At 37.9% G+C, this 18,671-nt stretch overlaps 1 protein-coding gene across 3 annotated transcripts in view; it reads left to right on the top strand.

Annotated features, from left to right (window-relative positions):
- Wdr7 (WD repeat domain 7) overlaps positions 1 to 18,671 on the top strand; it is a 284,441-nt gene that overhangs the window by 186,465 nt on the left and 79,305 nt on the right. For all 3 annotated transcript variants that reach the window (XM_070029069.1, XM_070029067.1, XM_070029068.1), the window contains 4 exons: positions 1,788 to 1,974; positions 12,039 to 12,156; positions 16,036 to 16,185; positions 17,048 to 17,130. In XM_070029069.1, coding sequence (XP_069885170.1) covers positions 1,788 to 1,974; positions 12,039 to 12,156; positions 16,036 to 16,185; positions 17,048 to 17,130 — 538 coding nt within the window. The remainder of the gene's footprint in view (positions 1 to 1,787; positions 1,975 to 12,038; positions 12,157 to 16,035; positions 16,186 to 17,047; positions 17,131 to 18,671) is intronic.

The raw sequence follows: 18,671 nt of genomic DNA, 5'->3' as shown, positions 1-18,671 counted from the left end.
ATACTTGCATGGTTACATTTGAAGGTAAAATTAATTAATTTATGGTACTAGGGATTCAACTCAGAGCCTTATGCTTTCTAGGCAGGTGCCCTACGACTTGAGCCATGTCCCAGTCTAGTTAAATTTATCCACATATGAAGCATGAATCTCATGGTGTTTTCTCAGAGATCTTATATATGAACCCTTTTTGTTTACTACATGAATCATTAACCTAGGGTTATGGCTTCCTTGAAATTTTTCTACAGAATTTGGTGGATATGTGTATGTCGACATTTTCTTGAGGAAAGGACTGGTAGCATCTAACAGATTCTTAAAGGGTTTTACAACTGAGAAGAGATTCAGACCACCAGTATACAGTACATAGCTAGATTCTGGTTTTCACAGTGCCCTTTACTTCTCTTCTGTTTCAACACATTCTCCTTAACAATTGTTTATAAGATAAAATGATCAAATGACTCTATTTGTTGGATATATTTAACTAGGATGTATATTTCATTCTTATAATTTAGAAAACAGGCAAGTTCAACATGTTATTTATGAACCCCATCTATCATTTTTTGTGTATTATGCTGGTTTTGAAGTTTGAACTCATGGCCTGGGAGCTGTCCCTGAGCTGTTTTGCTTAAATCTTGCACACTATCACCTAAGCCACAGTTCCACTTCTGGCTTTTCAGTGCTTAGTTAGAGTTGAGAGTCTCATGGCCTTTCCTGCTCAGGCTGGCTTCCAATTGCTATAGTTAGAGCTCAGCTTCTTGAGTAGCTATGATTACAGGCATGAGCCACATGCACCAGGCTTATGTCATGTTTTTGAGCACTCCGCGCTCCTCCTCTGTGGGCATGAACTTGTTCATACTCAGACTCCATGAGAGCTACCTAACATCACCATTTTATAGACAAAGAAATGGAAGCATGACGAGTAGCTGTCTGCTAGCTCCCTAAAGCTAGGAACATGTGGTTAACTGTCTGTCATCAACCTGAAACTTGTATTCTGCTTACTTGGTGTACCATATCTTCTATGATTTATAATTTGCTTCCTTTCTTCCCTTTAAAAATGAAAACTCCTAAGTTCCATCTGATTTATTTTTGAATGTCAAAATGTCTTTTAAGTCAGTGGGCCTTAGCTGATAATAACCATTAGACCTGCATATATACAAACTGTCAGCATAATCTTCTACATATTAAGAGTACATGTTAATTAATCTAGATCATTACAACAGCTTAAAGTTGCATTGTGCTAGTTTTACATTTGTTTAATAAACCTGTATAAAGAACTTAACTCTGCCCTCACGTCATTGTAACATATCTGTATATACTACAGACTGTGGAAGAACATAGGTTCCTAGGGAGGAAGACTATGCTACACATGGTACTTTCTCCATCCCTCATCCCAACATTACTTCTCAATGAGAGGTGCTACTGATGGAAGCATCTTTCATGTGAACTGTGTTCGATTCCGCAGAAAGATTAAGAAATACCATGTAACAATATTTGAAACCATCTCCATTTTGTAGGTTCTGATGAGGGAACAAAAACAAATATTTGGAAGTTAGGATCATTCACCATGTTTTGAAGTTACACAAGTTTATATCCAGTTATTTGTAATTGAACACTGCAGAATATTGTATAAAAGTTTCTATTCTTCATTCTTGAAAGTGAATGGCTGAACAAACCATGTAGGATCAAGATTGTTTTTATGGTTTTATTGTCCAAAACCCTTTGGCCAGCAGAGAAGTCATCACCAAAATATAATTTCCTTTATTCCTCTGCATCTTCTTTTGTAATTTTAGGCAAGGCCCTGACGTTTCTTCTGCTCCAGCCTCCAAGCCCCAAACTTCCCCCACACAGCACCATCCGGAGAACAGCCATCGACCTGATTGGGAGAGGATTCACAGTGTGGGAGCCTTACATGGATGTGTCTGCTGTTCTCATGGGACTTCTAGAACTCTGCGCAGATGCTGAGAAACAACTTGCCAAGTAAGTGCTGATTCCAGTGAATGAGGGTGAGAGTCGCTGTGGTATAGGTCATCTTTTACTTTTAACAAGTTGTATTTACTATCTTAATATTGGCAATTTTGGATAAAGATAATGAAAAAAAGCAGGTTTCTGTAATTTCAATATAATCGTTAGCTGTGACTCAATCTGTGATAGCTCTCAAGCTCTATTTATGGTACCTTGAGACATTGCCAGCTAAAAATTGTGTAAATATATTGGTTATAAAGAAAATGACATACTGCCATGATACATATTCAAACATATTTCACTAGTAGAAGATATGACTGGATAGTATGAAGAATTACTCCTCCATAATTATACAAGGTTTTGTTTTTTGTTTGTTTTTTTGTTTTTTTGGGGGTCCGGTCGTGGGGCCTGAACTCTGGGCCTGGGCGCTGCCCCTCAGCTCTTCAGCTCAAGGCTAGCACTTTACCACTTGAGCCACAGCGCCACTTCTGGCTTTTTTTTTTGCTTATGGGTGCTGAGGAATCGAACCCAGGGCCTCAAGCATGCAAGGCAAGCGCTTTACCACTGAGCCACCTTCCCAGCCCACTTGTACAAGTTTTTAAGTGAACTTTATTGGAGTACAGTGGTGCACGGTAAATGACCAGTTATAAAAAGGATAGAACAGTGATCCTGAGAAGCAATAAGGAAAAATAATGGAAGAGGAAAATCAGTGGTGGGAGCTGCTAAAGAAGTGATGCGTACAAAAGGCCCTGTGGGTGGTAGAGGTGCTTTAGTGTTGGTTTGAAAACTCAGCCTACTGGGGCTGGGAAGGTGGCTCAGTGGTAGAGCGCTTGCTTGCATGCATGAGGCCCTGGGTTCGATTCTTCAGCACCACATAAGCACAAAGAAAAAAGCCAGGAGTGGCGCTGTGGCTCAAGTGGTAGAGTGCTAGCCTTGAGCTGAAGAGCTGAGGGACAGCACCCAGGCCCAGAGTTCAGGCCCCACAACTGGACCCAAAAAAAATAAAAAGAAAACTCAGCCTCCTGATTCCTGTTCTTTTCTGATTCAGCCTCCCCTCCCCCTTTCCTTCCTTCCTCTTCCCTACCCTACCTTCCTTTTCTTCCCTTCCATTCCCTTCCTTTCTCCCTTCTTATCTCCCTTCCTTTCTCCCTGCTTTCTTCCCTCCCCCCTTCCTCTCCTTCTGTGTTTTACACATATAAAATGAGGTTGGCCACTCTAACTATTGAGTATATTCACAACACTCTATAGCCATCACCCATATCTAATTTCCAATAGTGGTTGCCCCAAGTAGATGCTCTGTGCCCACTAAGCACTAGTCCTTGGCAACCACTGATCTGCTTTCTGTTTGAGTTTTTCTATTCCAGATCTTCCACATAAATGAAATCATGCTTTCTGTTTGAGTTTTTCTATTCCAGATCTTCCACATAAATGGAATCATGCATCCTGTGGTCTTTTATAATTTAATTTCTTTTACTAGCATTATGCTTACAAAGTCCAACTATACTGCATCATGTATCTGTGCTTCATTTCCTTTTATAGCTGAATAGCATTCCACCATCTCTAGTTATACCACACATTGCTTATCTATTGTAGACATAGTTTGTTTACATTTCTTAGCTGTTGTGAATAAAGCTGCCGTGGGCATTCATGTTTCCATATTTTTTAATTTAAACGCCTATTTTCATTTTTCTGAGTAGAATTACTGGTCCTATGATGATTTTTGTATTCAACTCTTCAAGGAGCCATCAAACTTATCACATTAGTTACAACATGTATTTAATTTCCACCAGCAATGTACAAGAGTTCCACTTTCTGCTCAGCCTTGTCAATACTTTTCTCTTTTTCATGCTTTTCAAAATTTTATTTTATTGTAAAGATGCTATACAGGGGGGTTACAGTTATATGAGTAAGGCAATGAGTACATTTCTTGTTGAATATTGTTACCCCCTCCTTTGTTTTGCTCCTACTATCCCTTCCCTCCCCACTTTATCCCTGCCACTCCAGAAGTTCCTTTCCAGTGTGTCTTATGAGTATCATAGTTGCAGTGGGTCATCCTGTGTAATACTTACCTTTTTAAACATGGTCATCCTAGTGGGAAAAGAACTGATAGAAATTCTCCAGCTATCCCATGATGACTTCTTTTATGAAAATATTACCACCTCTTTGATTTTCTCAGTGCATGATATTTTATTATTGCCATGTTAACCAGTTATAAAACTGATGTTTACTGCTGTTTTCTTCTGGTCACAATGCTGTATGCCACAGTTCCCCCAAGTGCCGGCATGCATCGGCCTGTTGTTTTTCTACGGTCTGCTTTATGCTCATGAAGTGTGAGCTAGAGGATCAACTGAAGGCTAGAATGGAATACTGTGGCTTTGTCTGTAGATTGTGTATTTGCCTGTTTGCTCTTCAAACATAAGCAGCTACCTTCACCTTTTACCTCTTATAATATCACCATGCTTCTTTGTCTTTGCTTCTGTCTCTCTGGCTGAATGGTTAGGGTGAAAGTATTTGTCTCATAAGATCAGTGATAAATGAATTTGCATTGGAAAAGTATTTAGAAATAGCACATCTTACAATGTTTCTCTGTGGTGGCCAGGTGGGTGCTGATGCTAATGTTCCTGGGTTCAACGTATCAAGAGCTTGTGAACCCATTTCTAGAATGAGCGATTCGGCTCATTCAAGATAGTTGCTGGATTTAGGAGGTTGGATGGTTCTCCGCTGCCGTCAACAATTAGAGGGATGAGCTCATGCATTGGTGGCAGTAGGCACTGGCCTTTGAGGATAGCTTTTGGAGTATGTTCTCACATCTCAGCCTCCCCCGGCTGCATTTGCTCTGTGTGCCCTTCAAGGAGACCAAAGCTGGCTGTGTTCATACAGCTCTCTTAGTTTATTTTGAGAAGAATTTCACCTGTTTGATTGTCCACCATTTTGTTTACATCTAGCTTGTTCAAAGATAAATCAAATTTCAACATTTTAATTTATTACCTGGAGAAGAGCAAGGTTTTTATTTTAGTATTTACAATTGTTTGTTTGTCAGTCGTGGGGCCTGACTCTGGGCCTGGGCACTGTCCCTCAGCTCTTCAGCTCTAGGCTAGAGCTCTACCATTTGAGCCACAGCGCCACTTCCAGCTTTTTCTGCTTATGTGGTGCTGAGGAATCGAACCCAGGGCCTCATGCATGCAAGGCAAGCACTCTACCACTGAGCCACCTTCCCAGCCCTACAATTGTATTTTTTAATAAAATGACATCAAGCCTTTGTCAGCAAAATAAAGATGCACTTACATTTTGTGTACATGTAGCATGTGGACAGACACAAATATTGTAGTTTTCAGTAGGTAATTTAAATCTTGCTATTACATCCTTTCTGTCATGAAGATTAGTATGACTTGCTCCACACAGCTCTGAATAAATGAGTGTATCAGCATGTAGCCTTGAGGAATCCAATGTAATTTTCATCATGATAAATTATATAATAAGCAAGAAAATGTTTGCTTATTAATCTGTAACAAGATTTAGATTGAAAATGGCCTGTTATATCCCTGGCACACTTAACACAGACTGCAGAGGCCTGGAATGGGGAGAAATGGAGCGGCAGTGTGTTCAGGGGTTAAGTGTGCATCTCACACTCCTGGTGCCCTGCTGCGCTGCCCCTTTTTGCGGCTGATTTACTGTGTACACAATAACCGTGCTCAGCTGCTTTGCTTGTATCTGTGATGTTAAGCTTGCTGTAGGAAGAAGCTTTTTTGTTAGGCTGGTGTTTTTAAAAATTTACTTCACATTTATCAAAAAAAGGTGGGGGGATGTAGGAAGTATTTATTCCCATTCTTGTGTTTGTGCGTCGTTTTAGGGATGGGCAACCAGCTCAGTCCTCATTCTAGAGCACCTCTACCACAGCAGTTCCTTCCTGCCTCTCCCATGTACCCACCTCCCCGGGCAGAGCTGACACCCGATAGGTCTCCTGAAAGACTGCAGATGCCACAAGGTTAATGGGATATTTTTCCAGAATTGGTAACTCCTTTATTATTGAACTGTGAATGACTCACACTTTTACATATGAAATCACAATGTCATTTTTTTCTAATGTTTTCAGTTTTTTTGCTGAATTTTAAACCTAGGCTATTAATGAAATAATTACTTTTTTGAGCAGTTAATAGGTAAAAGGGAGGTAGTAGAATCAAAGATTTATCTCTAGGACACTCACAGTCTTTTTTGTGTTTAGTAGTTTTTCTTAGACAGGTCTCACTGTGTAGGTCAAGCAAGCCTCAGACTTTTGATCCTCCTGTCTCTGCCTCTGCCTCTGTCTTTGTCTTCTGAAAACTGTGATTACTGTGATTACAGGCATGTACCACTACTAACCATGTGCTACAAGAAAGTTAAAATATGTCCAAAAATATTAGTGACACAAAGTAAGAGGGACAGGCATTCAAGGCCTCGTGGGTAACCAGAAGATACTCAAGGAACAATTTTACCTGAAGCATTCACTCACTTGAATGATTATGAGAAGATTAGGGGATAAACAAGAACAGAGACAGGAAAGCTCAGTGTGTCCACAAGGTGGTAAGTAGTACCTCAAGCAGGTGGCAAGTGAACAGGTACAGTATCCTTAGGAGTTTGATTCATTAATTCCTTGCAGAAACTGGAATGTTTTCATACAAAACAATAGAATGAAGGTCAGAGAAAGAACTTGTTTGAACTTTAGCTTTAGCAATAGGTTGTTACAAAGGAGTAACACCTACCAAGTACCTACCTGGTGATGTCTAGAGGTATAAGGTTCAGTCGTCCTGTTAAATGAAGCCCATGGGTTTCAGTTTAATTCTCTGGTTATTCTGAAGGCCAAGGCTATAGGCATATGATTGCCTCATTCTGTAGCTACAACAATATGAATCTAGAGGTATACCAGCAGTCCCTTGTCCACAGTAATATTATAGGATCCAAACTCACATTCCAAAAGCCAAATCCCACAACAGCCTGCTATCTTGCCTTCAAACTCTTATTAACAGGACATAAACCATCTAAAAAATTCCAGGGTACGTACAGATTTTTTTGAAATATGGTTAATGAAATTGTCCTCATCAAGGGCTTATATGTTCTAGAAATTAAACGCTTTATTTAAATGTCAATAAACCCTTTGCTTGGGCCCTGAAATAGGTTTTTATTTGTTCATAACAGCTGGCAAGTAAGTGATTTGCATACACTAAACGCTGGAATAAACTCTTAGAATTTTAGAAGTGCAAATCTTCTCCAGCAGCATCTGACCCAATGTCCTGAATCAGCTACTAAGTTCAAAGAAAGTTTAGAGAGATTAGACAACTTATCTGAGGTCACTTGTACGCCCTAAGAACAGAGGCAGTTTGCAGGACTCAGACCCTATTTGTAGCTCTCATCATTAACTTATGGCAAGTGATCCACAGGTAGAATCCTTTATGAGGAATTTTTTTTCTAATAAGATTGGGCTTCTCACTCATGGTAGACTATTTAATAGAAAATGAAGGCTACACTTCATAAAATCGTGAATTGAACCATTCTTATCTAATAATGGTAACAGGGAAACACACAGTATCTTATAAGACCTTTATTTTGTTAGATCTATCTCGTTATCCACATGTAGATTCAATGTTTGACATGGGAGAGAATCTTTGTGATGTTAGAAGGCTAGATTTACATGTTACTTGATTGTGATCTGTGATCTGGATTATTTGCCTAGTTTATGGTGCAGGACCTTGTATTGTGAAGGGGAGCAGCAGCAGAGTAGTGCTGCCTAGCTGCTGTGGGCCAGACACTCGTCACGTGCTGCCACAGCTGAGGGACATTAGTGAGTCACAGAAAGCCCAGTGCTTTTAGGGGATTGTCACAGCTTAGCAAACTTTAGTAAGAAACACAGTTGCTGTTAACCACACATGCTTTGATATCATACAAGACACATTCCATACATTAGAAATAGTCGTTGTGAACTATATGGAGTTAGAGAAGACAATTTAACGTTTTAACTTAAACCTCAACCCTGTCTTTTAAATTTGAGTGATAGGGAGTAGAGAAAGGAACACATCATTCAATCCTAACATGCTTTCTGAATAGAGAGATTTTCCCCCCTGTTCTTAGGAAATTTATTTATAATAGGAAATTCATAATTTCAGGAATTCATCTAAATAATTTATCATAATTTTCTTCCCTGTGGGCATATATAGCATATAGGAAATTGGCCTAAAAGCTATGTACTCAGAGGAGGAAGAATTTTTATCTTCAGTTTAAAAAATGAACCTGACAGGAATTTCAGATTCCTTACTCAGTCAAGAGCAAATACTGACATACCTATTTTACTAGGAAGGAATAGGATTTTTAGCTTTCTTTGTGTTTGATAAGGGCTGCTTTTCAGTTCCCTGTTATTTTTGACCATGATTTACATATTTGGTGAACACCTAAGTGTTTGCACCCTGAATATATCCCTTCAGTATTTTTTAATTTGATAGATAATGAAGTCTGACAATTTTAGATGGTGACATTGCACTGAAGGTAACTTTCAAAATGCTTTCATCATGATAGAGCAAGCTTTAGAGCTGGATTAATGAGTTCTCATGAGAAGTGAGCTCAGCCTGAGTATACTATTTTTCTATTCACGTATTTTATTTATAATATCATCATCTTTAGTATTCAAATTGGATATGTAAATGAAATGTTAAGTAAAACAGAATTCTGTCAGGTCTGATTTCTTCTGAGTAAAGACTGAAACCATAGACCCATCCCGTAAGTGTAAAGCAAATGATCTGCCTCACAGCCATATAAGTTGTAGGAGAAGAGAGTGAATTCAAGTTTGATAGACAGATTTCAGAATCAGGCAAACACACCTTTCCTTGCAAACTTCAACTAGGAAGAATCCCACATGAAAATATATCACATATACAATACACTCTTGACTTTAAAGATAACTACATGTAGAATTAGATGTTGTCTATTGGGACTACCAAATCAATTCTTTTGACTTCCTTGCCTGGTCAATGCAGTCCAATAACTGGCTTAAGTGATTTTTTTTCTCCTATTGAGTTTGCCAGCTAGCTTCATTTTGTGCATAACTATTAAGCTACCACTATGTCCAAGAGCTATGCTAGGCACTTTGGGGGGATACACAGGATTAGAATTTCTACTCCTTACCTGCACAGAGCTCACAACACAAAACTAATACAGAAGGCCTAGAAGAATGGGATTCAGGAGTAAGAGCCCCAGATAAATGGGTTTTGCTGTTTGTTGTTTGGTTTCAATATGAGGTAATTGAGTGTGAGAGCAATTGCAGAACACTTTGTGAGGAAAACAGGAATTGACTGAAAGCCTGGGAGGAGAATGTACCAAGAGGGAGCAGGTCAAGGAGCAATATTAGTAAAACCTTAGAGTAAAGGAACATAATTTTAGGGGCAAACTGTGAAATTAATATAGCCTTAAGAGCTCCACCAACCTTTATTTTCTCCAAAGGTTAGCCATCCTGAAACATAGCACACTAATCCCCCTTCAACTGCTCAGGTTGCATTTAAGACATTCAATGAATACCTGAAACCATGATAGTACCAAATTCTTTATATTCTATTTTCCCCATACATATATACCTGTGATAAAGTTTAATGAACACATAAGATACAGTAAAAGATTAAAGGCAACAACAATCAACTAGAACAATTATAACAATATACTATTATGAATGTACTGTTTATGTAGATTCAAAATATCATATTGTACTATATTCTTTCTGTGGTGATATGAGAGGATACAATACCTACTTAGAGATGAAACGAGGTGAGTGATGTAAACTTCATAACATAGCTCTAGGTCACTGAGGTAGGATTACTTCAACAAAGGCACTGTTACGCCTTAGCAAGTTAACTAACTTAGGTGATAACTTAGTAGTGACTAATTAGTCAAGTGACTAATGGGTGGGAAGCGCATACCTTGTGAATACCCTCAACAAAGTGATGATTCACATCCTGGACGGTATGGTGTATGGCAGCATGAGATCTCATCCTGCTACTCTAAATGTCATGCAATTTTTAAATCTATCAATGATTTCCAGAGTTTCCATTTAATATTTTCTGAGAAATCAGGAAAGCAGTAAGTGGGGAGACACAGTGATTCTGCTGTGTTGGTTCCTGGCTTAACCTTCTGGATTCCCATTTGTAAAATCCTTCTCTGTATATTGTGGGGTGAATGCAAGAGGATGAACTGCACAGGAAAGCCTGTTTCCAATTCCAGCCTGTGGGCTCTGTGTGTAATTCTTTTTTTCTTTATATTGGACTTTCCAAATGTGGGATGAGGTACCCAGGAGACATATGCTCTCTAGCATACTTGTTGTCAACAACCAACTCCAATACTTTGTGATTTTATTGGTCTTTTCAAAGTTGATATAGGTTTAGAATTATTCAGTTAATATACCATTTTGGTTTGTCTGGGCCTTTGAATATCACCACCCCCTATTCATCCATTGATGAAAGAAGGGAAACATTGCAGAGATTTTAAAAATTTAACTAACTTACCCTAAAATATGGGTAGGTAATCTAAATTTTACAGTAATTATGAAGCAGTCTATTGCCATGCCCCAGCAACACTCAGCTAAACGTTTCTTTTGCTGAATTTGAAAGAGCAAAAGGAAGAGAAACTGCTGTTGAACACCTTTTCCAGCCCCTGCTGGGACACAGGCGCATCAGGCTTTCCTGTGGGGGACCTCGGCCAGTGCGTTGCATTTGGTTTCTATTCAATATATGTGTTTCCTCTCCACTCACACATTTTTCTTTTTCTTGTAAACATCAAAGGAAGCCTCTCCATCCTTTTCCAATTCCTGCTTTGTGTCTACCCTCAGTTTGGAAAAGAGCAGAGAGATCGTGATACATTATCAAAGAGTTAAACAGTGCAAGAGTCACAAAAATTACAAGCAGAATTTTCTATAATCAGTTTACCTCTTTTAACAATAACATCTGTGTAATGCCATCTTTATTTCAACAAAAAGTTAAAATAACGAATTACAGAGATACCTGTAAACCTTTCACATATGAAGAACTTGTATTCATTAACTGCTTCGTTAAATGGCAACTCTTTGTACAACTTCTGAAAGTTAATTTCTAAAAAAATACAAAAAGAATTAAGAACATAGACTTATTTCACTGGAGTAGTATAAATCTTGATCTGTCTTTCTATACCTTTTCAGTTATTAAGATTATTTAGCTGGAAAAACTACAACTAGTTCCACGGTAAATGGCAAAATATCCTTGCTTATAGTTATGTAAGAATCATCTGCCACATTTTAAAGTTTAATCTTTTTGTGGTGCTTTATATATTGCACATTTGGAAATAAGACTCATTTTTAGAGTGTCAAAAATGAGAAATGAATACAGTAACACTGTCATAGGAGAAGACCCTCATATTCTTTCAGTTTGGAAAGATGTTCTATAAATGATACAATGGCATCCTTTTTCTTTATGTAAAGAGAATTAATATCAATTAACTGAACTTTTTAATCAATACTAAGTAACAGCAAGCATGCCTATTAGATTGGTTCTAAAAGTACTAAGCATTCAGGAAATTAGTAGTGCTAAATATATGTCAAACTCAAAAAAATATGCAAACTAAAAATAATTTTGTCATTCTCAGTTCTTTTGGTAGCTTTAGAAACAAATGAATTTTACTCTCATGTACATGGCCTTAATACAGTCTGTTCGTGTGCCCTTATCAAATCATTACCTTGAAATTTTCTTAAAACAAAATTTGAAAATGCTTCGTGTAGTATTTTTCTTTGCCTCTTTTTGAGCTTTGTGATATGTATTCAGTACTAGTTCTTGATAATTTGTTAACAAGGCGTTTTTAACACTTTGGACAGATGCACATACTGTTTTCAATCTTCACGGTTAATTATTCGATTTTGTGTTTGATGCCAGAACACCCTGACTCCTAATCACTGTTCATTGTTGCAAGTCCATTATATTCTAACTGTTTGAGTGCTCCCATTGACCTTGAACTGACATTATAAGCTGTGTCTAATCTTTTCAGTCTATATTTCTAATGCTTCTTTTCTTTTTTCCTTTTTTTCCTCGATCCCTGCTTAGCATCACAATGGGACTGCCTCTGAGCCCAGCAGCTGACTCCGCCCGCTCGGCCAGGCATGCCCTCTCCCTCATCGCCACTGCCAGACCACCCGCCTTCATCACCACCATTGCCAAAGAGGTGAGCACACCTTCACAGTGTGCCCCATCTTCCCATTTTTAAAGGAATCATTTGGTGTGATAGCTGAAAGTTTGGACCCACAGATAATCCTTTTAGCTTATTTTAAAACAAAGCAAGTTAATAATTTAGTACTGAAATGAGTCTGTAGGTGTCTGTCCATGTGCATTGAATAGCACAGCTGTGCAGTCACCATTGGGCTTTTGTATTTATTTCTGTTCACAAAGCTGGTAAATATTTTACTATAGTTCCAATCTGAAATACAGCAGAGGTGTCAAGTTAAGAGATACTAAAGGTACTCACACGTTTCAAGTTCCAATACCTACTCGTAATCAAAACTAAACTTGCTTAGTGTGGACTCTCCCAACTGTAAACAAAAAATGTAAGTCATAAAGTTGCTAATTGTTTTTTCTATTACATGTCACAGATAAAGACTTGAATGTCAATTGATTCCCACCTTCTTAGTGTTCTAACTAATTACCCACATCTAACTGGAAAACTAGTAAAGAACAATGAACCAATTAAGGATCTTTCCTATACAACTTAGTAGTGGGAGGAAAAAGGAAAGGATCATAAAGTCCTAATTTTTTTTTAAAGGTTTCTTCCATTTCTTCATGAAAAATGTGCAGACTCACTGTCCACAGGGTCTGGGTTCTATATGAATTGTTTTTCTTGTAGCCATGATAATTTTTTTAAATACTTAATATATACCTCTGAGTCTACTCTGATAACCATTGGGCCTGTGTCTGCCCCAGAACTATCCTTAATATGCATGCTGTAAGTATACGTGATGTGAAGAGAAGAAAGTAGTCCCTAACAGTAGTATGTATAGATGATTGAGACTGGACCTGTGACTCCAGTATATAGTGTTATAGTAAGGCTCCACATAGGAATATATTTGGTCTATATCCATCGCAAATGGGTGGATGTTGTGTAGATGTATAAATTAGCAGTTTTATTAGCCTTGGAAGTTATTTAGCAGTTTTTCCTATTCATGGAACATGCATAGGTATTAATGGTGAAGCCTTATATTAACTCTCATCCTGAACTTGCTTTATTTATCAATGGGCATCTTTTAATAAAATATTAGAATACTCAGACTTTACGTTCATTCTATTCCTGCTTTTGGCTGGAAAGGTTATTATTAAATATTTTAATTAGCAGTCTATAGTCAGTTTCCTGTGCAAAGCAAGTTTTCCACCTCTCTTTCTAATCATATTTTTTTAAGTAAAATTCCAAAGTGCTGTTCACTATGATCACTGTCACTATGATCACTGTCACTATGACCACTGTTCACTATGATCACTGTTCACTATGATCGCTGTCACTATGACCACTGTCACTATGATCACTGTCAGTCACTATGATCACTGTTACTATGACCACTGTTCACTATGACCACTATCAGTCACTATGATCACTGTCAGTCACTATGACCACTGTCACTATGATCACCGTCAGTCACTATGATCACTGTCACTATGACCACTGTTCACTATGATCACTGTCACTATGACCACTGTCACTATGATCACTGTCAGTCACTCTGATCACTGTCACTATGATCACTGTCACTATGACCACTGTTCACTATGATCACTGTCACTATGATCACTGTCATTATGACCACTGTAAGTCACTATGACCACTGTCACTATGACCACTGTCAGTCACGATTATCACTGTCACTATGATCACTGTCACTATGACCACTGTCAGTCACTATGATCACTGTCACTATGATCACTGTCACTATGACCACTGTCACTATGATCACTGTCACTATGACCACTATCACTGTGATCACTGTCAGTCACTATGACCACTGTCAGTCACTATGACCACTATCACTATGACCACTGTCACTATGATCACTGTCACTATGACCACTATCACTGTGATCACTGTCAGTCATACTGTTGTTACCAGCAAGGCAGTCAGCTATCTCCCTCAGGTCTTCAGGCAAAAAAAAAAAAAAAAAAAAAAAAGAACCATCATAAAAAGTGATAGGGAATTTTCCTAGAAAAGAAATATGGTGGGGAAAAGGAGATGTATGCCTGGCATGATACCATAGGTAGACAGCACATCAGCCCTATCAAAGCTGAGTATTAGATTTAAGTATAGGAAAAGTTAAGGGCAGGAAGCAAAGGCATGCATAGTTTAACAGTCCCACTTACTAAGGCGGCCTGGCTGGTCATTAGCTCAGTCCTGGGTTCCAGAGCAATAGTTCTTGTTGGCATCACATGAGGGGAGCAGTCTGTGTCCCATGAGATAATTCTTCCAGATTCTGAGTGCAGCCTGATCATTATAGATAATTATCCTTGTTTGGGGGTGGTCTGTCCTGAAGGCACTGCTGTTTTTTAGAGGTACTTTCAGTTCCTTGTCATAAAGGTATTATGACCATGGAAAAAACAGCTTAGAACAATGACAAACAAAATGGAAGCAGAGTTGCAGGCTTTTTCTCTTACATTTAGGTAATTCGTGGAAATAAGAACATTTTAAGAACCTGTTGAAATACACTGTCAATAGTTTCTGGAAGTGAGAATAATAGTAGTAACCTTTGGGGTTTGAGAACTGATTGAGTTTACCTGTGCAAATTCCTACCTCAGTGGGGGTTAGCTGTGATCAGAAAGTCTTTGCAGTTCTTTCAGAGACCTGTGACTCCCTCCTCCATTTTAAGTTCTCTTTGCAATTCTCTGTTGCTCATGGCTAGCTTCTACCTATCACCGTCTCTGTGGGACTGCCCGTGGCCAGTGGGGCCCACCCAGGACCTGTTAATGATCTCTTCTCCAAACTGTAAAGTGTATAATTTTATGAAGAAAAGTTACACTGAACTTACATTGTTTGTCACTTTCAGTAGTTTTGGAGGCATGCCTATCTGGTTCCCCAACTTCATTATGAAGAAGTTGAAACATTGTCTTAGCTATGTAGCAAGTATTATATAAGTATCACTCAACATTGGTACTTGAGATCAAGGATCATATCTTATACTTTCTGGGCCTCTCCTAACTACTACATACTTAATACTAAATACCAAATTTACCTTCTTTCTATTTTTATTTATTTTTTTATGGTGGTTGCAACCTTTTTTTCTTTTTTTATTTTTTTTTTTGGGGGGGGAGATCCGGTCATGGGGCCTGAACTCTGGGTCTGGGCGCTGTCCCTCAGCTCTTCAGCTCAAGGTTAGCGCTCTACCACTTGAGCCACAGTGCCACTTCCAGCTTTTTTCTTTTTGCTTATGTGGTGCTGAGCAATCGAACCCAGGGCCTCATGCATGCAAGGCATGCACTCTACCACTGATCCACCTTCCCAGCCCCATCTTCTTTCTATTTTTAAAAGATGTTGTGGTAATGTTTTATTAAGGTCTCAACACCCAGGAACATATAAAATTTTATTAGAGAATACTTACTGAGCTATTGTTAAACTCAGTGCTTTGTGGGATTAAAAGTATTTGCTCAGTTGGTTAAGATGACCAAGACTATAGTTTTGAGGCTAGTGTGGGCAAAATGTCACAAGATGCCATCTCAGCCAATAAAAAATTGAGCATGCTTGTCATCCTATTTTGCAGGGAAGAAAAAAAATAGGAGGATCACAATTAGGTCAGCCCTGACAAAAGGGGAGACCCTATTCAAAAATAGTGAAAGCCAAAAGTTCTGGAGGCATGAGTCAACTGATAGAGCATCTAGCACTAGCAAGAGCAAAACTCTGAATTCAAATGCTAGCACAAAAAAAAATCCTGACCCACCCCCACCCCTCAGGTATTTGTTTTGTTTTATTTATTTTTCCCTGTGATAATAGTAAGTGAAAATTAAACTAGCAGCTAGAAATAGAAAGCTGTTTAAAGCAGCAGTCCTATTTAGAGTATGGAAATTTCTTTTTTAGGTTCATAGACATACAGCTCTTGCAGCAAATACTCAATCACAGCAGAATATACACACTACAACCCTTGCAAGAGCAAAAGGAGAAATCCTGAGAGTTATTGAAATTCTTATTGAAAAGATGCCTACGGATGTTGTGGATCTTCTTGTGGAGGTAAGAATATCCTGTTCTAAATGATACATCAGCCCCCTAGGTTACATATCCCAGTGTGCTAATATAAACCATCATCTTTCTTTCCAGCATTTCTTCATGGTAGAAAAAGAAAAAGTGTGATGAACAAAGGATGAAAGAGAGATTGTATAGTGTGTGTGTGTGTGTGTGTGTGTGTGTGTGTGTGTGTGTGTGTATGAGATACTTAAAATGAATGAACTCTTGTGCTATTACTAGAGGCCTTAATTATATTTCCTCAAAAATCAAAATGATGGCTATGTCCATTCACCATTCACATGGAATTGGTCTGTATTGAGTATATACATATATATTTTTTTTGGGGGGGGTCCGGTTGTGGGGCCTGAACTCTCGGGCCTGGGTGCTGTCCCTCAGCTCTTCAGCTCAAGGCTAGCGCTCTACCACTTGAGCCACAGCGCCACTTCCGGCTTTTTTTCTTTTTGCTTATGTAGTGCTGAGGAATCGAACCCAGGGCCTCATGCATGCAAGGCAAGCACTCTACCACTGAGCCACCTTTCCAGCCCTGTATTGAGTATATTTTAAAGGCTGTGTTTGCCTCGTTTGCCTTGTGAATGAAATGAGAAGTTTAATGTGCTTGGATAATACATGTGAACATGAACCAACTTGAGGAAACAAATCTCTTTATTTTACTTCACCATCTCCAAAGTTTTTTCCAAAGAAAAGCCAAAGGATAGTCTGCAGTACACATGAGAAAAATTACTTGTTTGTTTTTAATTAAATGCAAAAGGCAAACTATCTAGGCAGATAAAACTTTAATGTATTGGCTCAAATTTTAGAAAATTAAATAATTGAAACTAATTTTCAATCTGTGTCATTTCTGTTGAAGGTTATGGACATCATTATGTACTGCCTTGAAGGATCCTTAGTTAAGAAGAAAGGCCTTCAAGAGTGTTTTCCAGCTATCTGCAGGTAAAGAAAGCTTCAATGACATGCAAAATAAATAACTTACAGAAAACAGTTCTTTTAAAAATTTGTTAAGGTTAGCCTAGTAATCATGCTTAATTGGAAAGTGAATTATTACTTTTTATATTTCTTTTTTGAAGGTATTAACAAAGATTTATTTTAGTATAACAGGATTAAAGTAGGCAGAAGTAGAAAGAGACACTTTTTTTGCTCCTCATATAAGAAATAGGATTTATTTAGTCCTCAGCTATTAAATAATAACAAGCAGCTTGTACTCTAAAACAGATATAGAACTTCCTTAAATGTGATCATGAAGATGTTTGTTTACAACAACTTTAGAAACGAATGAGAGATAACACTCATCAACATATCTGTATTCCTCACCTATTACTGAAATGATGATATACATTATGAGTAGAAGTGGAAAGCTTCTGATTTGGGAATAAGCTGTATCTCAAGCCAATAGAAATCTTTATGTCATCTTTTCGCTCAATAGCAATTTTTTTTTTTTTTTTGATCATGGGGCTTGGACTTGGCCTGGTCACTGTCCCTCAGCTCTTCAGCTCAATGCTAACACTCTACCACTTAAACCACAGTGCCACTTCTGGTTTTCTGGTGGTTTATTGAGATAAAGCTAGCTGGCTTTAAGCCGAGATCCTCAGATCTCAGCATCCTGGAGTGGCTAGGATTACAGGAGTGAGATACCAGCACCCAGCTTCATTAGCAAATTTTATTTTGAACATAATGGCTAGTATTTGCAGTGTTCTCTATTAAGTGTAGGTGTTTGAAAAGAAGTCAAGAAAAGCCGAAACTTTTATAAAGTGTTAAATGTGTTAAGTATAGTTCTAAAAATAATACATGTTTTGTGGTTTGATACAGTAGTTACAAGATGAAGGATCTTTTTGTGTCAAAATGTAGTAACATTATGTTTTATTTTTAAACTTTGGTTCCTAAAATGTTTATAGGTTGAGGCACATTTTGTTTAAAATTTGTTTTACTTCCATGTGCTCAGTAGAAATAGTATTAAATCTATTGACAAAAAATTGTTTTTGGAGAAAATACAACAGCAAGTTACTTTTTAAAATGATCTTTAAGTAGTTGAACAGCAAATTACTCATGGTTCTCTGACATCTTTGTTTTTGTGACAAGTTCAGTGTGATCCTTCCTTATTTTTGCTTATTTCTCTTGAGTCTGTTATAGGTTATGGCATTATTGTAGACCATAAATTTCCTGAGAGCAGTGCCATTTCATTATTTTACTTTGTATTGTGTATTTTCTAGTATTTCAGGGAGGATTTGCTGAATTTATTGTACTGTATGAACTGTCCCATATCTTCTATGTTAGCAATAGATCTTTGCATCCTAAACTTGTCATTTTTGGTTCTGACTTAGCCAGCTAGAAGTAACACATGGACACAAATAAAGATTATGCTGTAATACACATGCGTATATTCTCTTATGATAGAAATTTAACAAATTAAAATGTTTTGTTTTTAATATTGTACAACATAAATTCTCTTTTATGTTCTTCTTGCTAAAAATTGTTTG

The sequence above is a fragment of the Dipodomys merriami genome, unplaced genomic scaffold (genome assembly GCF_024711535.1).
Source record: "Dipodomys merriami isolate MVZ:Mamm:240054 unplaced genomic scaffold, mDipMer1.0.p SCAF_2, whole genome shotgun sequence".
In the NCBI taxonomy this organism is placed as follows: Eukaryota; Metazoa; Chordata; class Mammalia; order Rodentia; family Heteromyidae; genus Dipodomys; species Dipodomys merriami.
This window is presented reverse-complemented; position numbering and strand designations above follow the sequence as displayed.